This window comes from Anguilla rostrata, chromosome 13 (assembly GCF_018555375.3).
Source record: "Anguilla rostrata isolate EN2019 chromosome 13, ASM1855537v3, whole genome shotgun sequence".
NCBI lineage: Eukaryota > Metazoa > Chordata > Actinopteri > Anguilliformes > Anguillidae > Anguilla > Anguilla rostrata.
In genome coordinates this window covers 29,469,676-29,478,654 of record NC_057945.1, presented here as the reverse complement: position 1 = coordinate 29,478,654, position 8,979 = coordinate 29,469,676, and the positions used below count along the sequence as shown (strand labels likewise).

General features: G+C 45.5%; 1 protein-coding gene across 3 annotated transcripts in view; it reads right to left on the bottom strand.

Annotated features, from left to right (window-relative positions):
- Window positions 1-1,806: 1,806 nt before the first annotated feature.
- Window positions 1,807-8,979, bottom strand: part of cass4 (Cas scaffold protein family member 4) — a 16,204-nt gene continuing 9,031 nt past the window's right edge. For 2 of the 3 annotated variants that reach the window (XM_064306453.1, XM_064306451.1), the window contains exons 2-7: window positions 6,717-7,163; window positions 5,887-5,970; window positions 5,415-5,522; window positions 3,647-5,047; window positions 3,214-3,315; window positions 1,807-2,643 (exon numbers count right to left, since the gene is read on the bottom strand). In XM_064306453.1, coding sequence (XP_064162523.1) covers window positions 2,227-2,643; window positions 3,214-3,315; window positions 3,647-5,047; window positions 5,415-5,522; window positions 5,887-5,970; window positions 6,717-7,163 — 2,559 coding nt within the window. In that variant the 3' untranslated portion in view covers window positions 1,807-2,226. The remainder of the gene's footprint in view (window positions 2,644-3,213; window positions 3,316-3,646; window positions 5,048-5,414; window positions 5,523-5,886; window positions 5,971-6,716; window positions 7,164-8,979) is intronic. The other variant, XM_064306452.1, reaches the window with a different exon arrangement.

Below are 8,979 nucleotides of genomic sequence, written 5' to 3'. Positions count from 1 at the left end.
CGGTTGGAAAACTGTTGCATGCCACAATGTGTACAGTGTACGGGGGAAGTATAAGGGGGTGCGTATTCCACTGGGGAGTGGACGTGCCTGTGTTTCTTCATACAAATATATTCGATCAAATGTGCATCCTCCACTAGCAAAAATAATACAGATACAATGCGTAGAAAAACTGAATATCCCGTGTTGACACCATGCAAAATCAGACACAGGGAAAGACTATACGTGACAAACAAAGAATATCCGCGTTGAACTAACCCAAACATAATTTAATGGGTGACATCATGAAGTACACTGTGAGAAATGAAAAGTCCTATGACCGTGGCCCTGTTTGACTTACATACTTATTTGCTCTCAGGCGGACTCATTTCTGCCCGTATGAGTGTGAGTAGCCGTCAGGTACATAGCCTACTACGCACTTTTCCAAACAGCGCATACGTTTTCTGTGTCGCGTCTCTATACGACAAAACACAGACTTTGTACGTTAGCAAGCTGATATTGTATGCAATAATCGTACGCAGTGAAACAGACAATTTCACTGTACATTGCAATGTTTTATAAAGGAAGCGGTGGTTGTCGCGCATGCGTATAAACCAGGAGCCACGCTGCATGCGAACTATGCAATTTTGTGGAACTTTACTGCGCGTTCTTCTGTCAATATGTATGGAGTACATGAAGTATGTGATGGCGGCGCTAGTGAGCAGTGTCAGAAAATACTAAGAATAAAAATCCGACTCCCTTCTGTAAGTGCGTGTGTATTGAGGGTTGCTGAGGTGGACAAGATATGTACATGTTTTGTGTATAGACATGCCTCCTGTGGACACTAAAGTAGCGCATCTCCCGGTTACTAAGACTGCAACCCTCGACTTGAAAGCTTAGCTCTTTAACCAAGAAACAACATTGCCACCCTACATTCACTCCTTGAACACGCACACATTTACTTTTTAACATCTTTGGTACCGCGCAGCAGCCATTTTCCACTGCACAAACTTCTGCAAAGTTCAGCACGAGCTGTTCATCTAAACATTCGCCAAGTGATGGCGCCAGAGCTACGTCTAAGATGGCAGGCAAACAGTTGCCACATTTGTAGTGTGCGCGAAAATTCACGCAGAAAAATAGTTTTATAATTTATTTATTTATTTTAACTGAATATATTTCTGGGAATATAATAGAAGGGATTAACAGACGAGGGAAACAAATGTCCACGGTTGAATATTTGGCAAAGCTTTTATTTAAATATAAATTAACTGGAAAAATAAGTATTAAGAAAATGTTCCCCATATATTAACAGGTATGATAACCTTGTATAAGCATCCATTTTTTGAAGGCCGGGAAAGTATTTTTGTACTTGGTATTTTTGCTATAGAAATATGAAGGAATGGATAAAGATTTAGCTGGGTTTTTTTTTTTTTTTTTTTTTTTTTTTAATGGTAAACAATAGAATACAAAATAAAATGTATACAAAATATTCAAATATTTAGAAATTCACTTTATGAATTCCCTTTTGAAAGTCTTTTGTACAAAAACTACACAATTATATATATTTTAATATGGCATCCATTATAAGCAATATGGTGTTTAAGCCATTCAGATTGAATCTGGCAACAGCTGATTCCATTAAAATGTTCAAGTTTACTTGTGCTGAGATCCCCACCTCCAGTTTACTTGGCAGTGCTCCTTTTGACAAAAGTCTGATATATATGAAATCAGAATATGGAAATGATCTTTTAAACCTATAATCCAACAAAAACCCACCTTTTCCCAGACCCATAAAATCCACCAAAAATACAGTCATTCCACATAACCAAGTTGCTTTTAAGTTCTTGTTTAATTTACAATGTAATCCATATTATTATTCCAACAATACTAATTATATCTCTATCCTTTGCTTCAGTCTAGTTCATAATGTAAACAGTACTACAGATATAATTGCTATAGATACAGTGGTACTGCAATACATTGCATTTAATCATTTACATGAGCTTTCTTGAACCTGAATCATTGTGGAAATGTCTCATCTGCCAACAAAAACTTCAACTTAAAAAAGTTAATATAAAAGGGCCTGGAAATGTGGATAATGCATAACTAAAGGAAAATAAGTATTAGTAAATGCAAAATGGAAAATGGTCCAAAGAGGAGGGGAGAGGTTGTTGTTAACAGCAATGTTGACTGTTGATGCGCCACACAGCATGTTGGGCCAGAGTTTGTTCTCTGCTAGTTGGGGGTCTCTCAGAGGTCCAGCGAGGTCCGAAAGTGCTGTGCCTGCTGTGCTAGCTCTTTGGATAAGTCCTGGGCCTCCTGCAGAGCCTGCTTGTCTGGGAAATGGAGGGCTGCCTTCTTGGTGGCCACAGCCAGCTGTTTGAGCAGGGCACACAGGTGGTTGCTCTTGCAAAGCAGGTCCTGGCTGGCCTGTCCGCTTTGAGCCTCCCGGCACAGAGAGTCCACCAGCTTCTGACCCACCATGATCACCAGTTTGCTGTGAGCAATGAACTTCTCAGGTGGCTGTCCCTCCTGGAGACCCATCACGAACACGGTGATGGCCTTCTGCAGTGCTCCAAAGTAGAGTCTAAGGTACTCCGACAGGGATTGCATCCGGGAATTATTCGCACGCACTGGGGGAGGAGGAGGGGCTTTCTTATGCTTAACCTAGCAACCCAAATGAGAGGGAGAGGGGAAACAATTAGCCAGGCTCTCATCAGCCAGAGATAATAAAATTGGGAGAGGAACAAGGAGCTCACCTCCAGTACAGAGTGGTAAAAACATAGAACAAGGCCAGTAGTAACTGGTGGATACCATCTGTCCATACTGTCTAGATATTGTAAGGGATCCCAGAAGTATAGTCAGAAATTATTTACCAATCATTGTTGGAATGTTCTGTTCCTTATTACTAATATGCTCTGGTAGTAGTGGAGCTACTCTCTGGTTTCTACCTAAAAAGTGACAAGTCCTTCCTATCCTTAATTTAAAGTCCCCATCACCAGTGAATAACCATGTCACCTCTGCAATTGCACACATCATTTGTTTGTTGTGTTAGTGGCCACACTTCACAATTGAAAGTTGAAGAGAGTAATATTTGAGCAATGAGTATTAATGATGACAGACAGTTGAAACCAAACTAGCTAATCAGAAACACATGGCTAATGTACCCTTTTAATTTTGTTTTATGTCATATACCATTATAGCTGAGTTCTTCAGAGGTATACAGGTGACCCTTACCGAGGGCTTTTGTGGGCTTTTGTGGGCTACAGGTGTCCCATTCAGAGCTATGTTCTTGTCCTCCTGTTTGCTGTTCTGCTGCAGCTCAAACTCCTTCTTTGTCTGAAACACACGAAGACAGTGACAATGTGATAAGTGTGGGACTACAGGGATTGGGAGAACCTTATGAGTGATGAGAATTTTCAATTTAACAAACAGTCTCATTGGCAATTTCCAAATCATTCCTGTTTATATTGAATCAAATAGTTTTCCATCTACATTCATTGTATATGGTGTTCCGATACAGGGTGGCCTGATGATATAATTTTGTCAAGTTTTCTAGTTACATGAAATTAAAAGGGAAAATGCAGTTTATGCACTTAATGTTTCCAAAAGTACTTGGTGGAGAGTTGGGTTTAGAGAGGTGTGGAGGGGGGAAATTGGACCCACTCACCTGTAGCTGCACGTAGTCATTGTCTTCAACTCCAGGATCACCCACCTGCCTGTTTTTCACGGGACTTTTTTTAGCCTCTATCTGGTTCTCCCCTCCAGACGGGTCAGCGTCTCTCTGTATGGGTCGGAATAGCAGCTTGCCGTTGGCGTTCAAGATTGAGACTAGGCGCTTGACGTCTTCAGGCACAGTGCGGGCCACCATAACGAAGCGCTCCAGCTGATCAAGTGTCTGCATCTGGCTGGGCTCCTGGGACAGTGCATCCAGCTGCCAGCCGCCTCCATCCAGGGACTCCTTGGCCTGCTGCAAAATGAGCCCAGAGTCCTCCAAGATGGACAGCTGCTTGTGGAGCCGCACCTGCAGGTTGGAGTCAGTCAGCCGCCGGGCGTTGCCCCTCACATCTAGGGCGAAGTCCAGGAATTGAACTATCGCTGCAGAGATGCTCTCTACCGCGGCACGGATCTCCGACAGGTGCTGGCCCAGGTGCTCCCTGCTCCGCCAGCTGCTGCTCACAAATACCATGAGCCTGGGCACGGCCTGGCACACGGCTTCCTGCAGCTCCACCAGCCGCTGGCTGGCCTCCTCCTGGGACAGGCTGACCTCGCGCTGGGGCTCCGGGGAGGAGCAGCTCAGAGCCAGGGAGTCGTAGGAGCTGTTGGAGGAGCTGGAGGCAGTGCTGCTCCGCTGGCTGTCCCTGGCCGACAGGCTGGAGATGCTGTCGCTCTCCTCCTGGTCTTCCTTGTCTTTTCGCAGGGACTCCCTGGAGGCGGGACCGCGGTGGAGAGACCCCACCCCCACACTAATCCTGTCTCTAAGCTGCCGCCCGTGTGGGTGGTCATACGTGGGTCTCGCCATGCCCCTGCGCTCTGGGGGCACGTGGCCCCTCATGAAATCTCTAGGGCACTGTGAGCTGGGCTGCTCTTGGGAGACGAGGGGCACGGAGCGCACGGAGGGCTCTGGCTGCTTGGCCCCCGGAGGGGTGGCGTACACGGAGACTCCGGGCTCTGCGCAGGGCAGGCCTCCTGGCAGTTCCTGGGCCGGCCTGAGGGGGGAGCTGGGCTTGGGGATGTCGTAGAGCGAGAGGGCGGAGCTGCAGCTCTGAACGGGCCACACCCGCGCCGGCAGGGTGTCGTACAGTTGCCTCCCCGCGATCGCAGCCCTGGAGGGCAGGGTGTCGTACAGCTGCCTCTCCGGGCTCGCCGCCTGGGAGGGCAGGGTGCCGTAGCTGGCCTGCTCCTGGCCCGGCTTCTCGGGCGACACGGGCACGTCATAGATCCAGTCCGACTTGCGAGGGTTTGGTAGCGTGTTGTATCCACAAGCCAGTCTCTGCTGGGCTTCGGATGTTGAGGCCATGGGGATATCATAGCTAGGGTCCTGGGAAGGTGCAGGTGGGATGGCGTGGACCTAATAAAGGCAAAATTATTTGCATTCATAAATGTATTGTAATATTTGTACAAAATGACCTTTGTGAGGGTGTTGTCCTGAATGACTATTTTATCATTGTCTGTACACTTAACGAAAACAAACTTTCAAGATGGAAAAATGATTGGAAATACTTGTAAGATTTCCTTTTCAGGCCCCATGAATGAAAATGGTCCTGAAAAAGGTTACTTCAGAGGTAGTTCAAGCTTAAAAACCCAGTCTCAATAAGAGGACGTCACATTGGCAGTACCCTTGAATCCCAGCACAGACCTGACCCAGCAGGGAAGAGAGAGCTACCATATGCAGTAAAGAGCAAGTGGGCCCAGTCTAGATTGTGCAGTATACTCACACTTGCCTGGCTGTTTGAACACTTCATCCATCCAGCATCACGCTTCTGCTGCAGCTCTGAGGTTGTGACGAGGGAGCTTTTCCTTGTCATCGGCCGATTTGGAGACACCTGGCATTGGGTAGAGATTATCCAGATTTAAATTCATAATTCCTTGAAAGCAAATAGGTTCCATCAATGTATTTTGTGTTCACTGTGCATTATTTTTATTTCCTAATATTTATTTTACTAATAATAATTAACAAAACACTTATATCATTGTGTCTATCACAAATAACTATAACTTATCTGCAAATTGATAATGTGTGAACTAAAAAGAATATAGTATGCTGAGAAGGAATAAATACACCACAACCTCCAACATGCTGATTGCATATTTATGATCTAAATATCCCTTGTTTTCACTATGACTCTTATTCTGTAACCTCTGTATATTTAGAGATGTGCAGTGATACAGACAGAGGAAGAAGCTTACAGAGAAGAGGGAGACACGTCTGGCACAGGTTGGAACATCGTAGACTTCTGATCTGGGGCTACAGCTTCCTCCTGCCGCTGATACCTGTACATGGACAACAGGAACTTTAGCAAAGAAAGAAGATGTGTCCCACTGCACCTACTGACACACTTAATTGCAGCGAGTGTTCATGTCTGCACATGGTACAATATTACTGGCCTAGAAACCCGCAATATGTCTGGCTTTTGCCAATTAACATGGTTCTCCCAGCAGCTGCTCTAATGGAAACCATGTAACACTCCCTCTCTCTCAGCTTCTCTCGCTTTGAGAATGAACACGCTGGGAAGTGGTGAACGGTTCCACCCTCTGCCACACAGGCACTTGCACAAACACCTCTCTCTCTCTCTCTCTCTCCCCATTTGCAGTTAGCGCTATCTGAAGGCCGTCTCTCCTTCTCATTTACAGGCTCATAAAGCACCAGTGCTGCATGCCTCTCCCCACAGAGGGGCCCCTGGCCCCCATCTGTTACCATTTTTACCAGCGGGGGTTTCCGAGGGCAGTATTGCAGCCGCTGCGCAGCTCCTGTCCTGCTCAATTCGCTTAAGAAAGGCAAAACACGCCTGCCTTGCGGCTGAAGATGGTGTAGAGCAAGATTAAATGGAGAGCACCAGCCACTGCGATGACTGGTCAGGTCCAAAGTGATCCATGTCGTACTGCTCTTCACATATGCAGGAGATGTCTATTCATTTGTGCCACATGTTAATTTCCCACACAATTTCATGAAGGGCCCACTTTCAGCCTAAAGTACACTGCTTCCCCATAACTTTATCCAGAGACTGCACAAGTCTTACCAGGCATGGAGAAGGATTCCTTTCCTGGGTGTGCATTTGTGAGGTGGGGGTGGGACCCTTTGGGGCTGGCTGGGGGGTGGACGGCACTTTGTAGATTCGGTCCATGCATTCATAGGTGGGGCCGGGGAGCAGCCGGGGGACGCTGGGGATTTGGTAGATGTTCTGGGGGCTGTCGCACCGCGGAGCGGTGTCAGAGGGGGACTTCTCGGCACAGAGGGTCAAGCAGCCCACCACAGCCCCCCGGTAGAGACCCTCGGCCTGGGCCGGGGAGAGGAGATGCAGGCGGTTGGCTGGGGCGAAGCCCTGTCGCCCGTGCAGCGAACACTTCCACCATCCATGGCTGCCGCTCACGTTCTGCTCCATCACCGTAATGATGTCGCCCTTCCGGAAGGCCAGCTCGTCTTCACACTCCGCTGTGTTGTCATATAGAGCCTTTGCAAGGATGTTCTGCACCACAGAAAAATAAAAAGATCACAATATAAAAGATGGGTAGGGATATCAGGGAGTAAACAGATATCAGTAGAGTGCAATGCACAGAAATGTCAAAACAAATTTGGTGACACTCTTATTAAAAGGCCGGAGACTGGAGAATTAATTCAGTTATAAAAATAAAAAAAAACAGCAAAATATGCATTAAAGTTAAAGATCAATGGCACTGGCTGAGGAAATTAAACTCAGGCCAAAATATCAGGCTTTTCACTACACATCTTAAAGAAGCATTCTGCTTTAGAGGTGTGAGTTTGACAAACACTGGCTTTGTTCGCTGGAGATAATGGGTCCAGGCACAGAGAGGCACTACTCTGCTGTCCAGCTGAAAGAATGTCTATGACCTCCCCATTTAGGAATGGTCCACGCAGGCTGGCTATTTGTTCAGTCCCAACCATTTTGTCTACTTAATAATGACTCTCTGCTAATAGCTGTCACAGTCACACACCTTTTAAATTTCTGCATACCAAAACACAAAAAATAACCTCTTTCTTCTGGTTTATTGGGGCTTTCGAATGAGAAGCGAGACTGAGATGTTGTAATAGTTTCCTGCAAAATTGTGTCACATGTTCTTTTGAGGCTGTCACAGCTCACAAAAATACAGTGAATGTAGAACGGTAGGGCTTGGATTTCATGCCAAATGTTGATCTACTTGCTTGTTTTTATTTTATGTACAGTATATATAAAAATGTATAATTAATATATTTTACTATTTATTAAATCCAGTCAACGCATGCTGTGTCTGTTGCTTATTTTCATTGATTAGTGCCTGACGCAAATTTTCTGACCCAACAGTTTTCCATCGATCCAAATAGAGCTGACCTTAGTGGTGACACGGTGAAAGCTTTCACATGCCCCAGTCATTCCTGTCCCATTATAGCGCTTCCAGAGTTAGTCCCGGATACGAGTACACACAAACAGGTGTGTCTGGGGGAAGGGCCTTGGGTCCACCCTGGCATATCAGTGTTCTTGAGGAGTGCTGTTCCAGTTCCAAAGAACTACACATTCTCTGTTATTCCTCCTACTGCATGCTTTCTCGTTACAAGATCAAATCACAATAATAGTTCTAAGCTGAAGTACTCAGTACCCTGAGGTGCAAAAATGTAGAACAGTCCAAACAGAGAGCAACAAAAAATGGGAAAGTACATTTTTCTAGCCACTAAAGCAGCCTGGATTGTGTTTGGAATATATGTGAATATATAATGGGAATTATGTTTAGAAAAGCATTTTTCAAATCTTTCATAATTCTCATAATTCCCTATTATGATATATTATCTTTTAATTGTGTTTTAATGTATTTTCATTTCATACAACGGCTCCTTGTCTTTGTTTTTTTTAATGGAATTTGGAAAATAAGTTTTGAGAGTTCAGGTTCCTGTATGCTACATTCCATAGAACATGTCAGTGAACATATGAACAGATACTTGTCATAAACAAGACAAGATATCTGATGCCTTCAGCACTTCACTCCAAGTAACCCCTCCCACACACACACACACACACACACACACACACACCACACGTGTGCATGCACACGCACGCACGCACACACAAGGACCCCCACGCGTACACACAGCCTGTGTTCTCATCGTACTCTCCGCACGCGTCTTATTAAAGCCCCTCTCCCATGTGTTTGAAAATTCCTCAGTGCCAGCAGTCACAGCGTCGCACACGCACACACGCTCCCTTCAGCTTCTCAACTCTGAGTCAGTGAAATTCACCGCTCCCGTCTACGTCACAAAACTTAATTATAAAAAAATGTATTTTCTATTTCTGC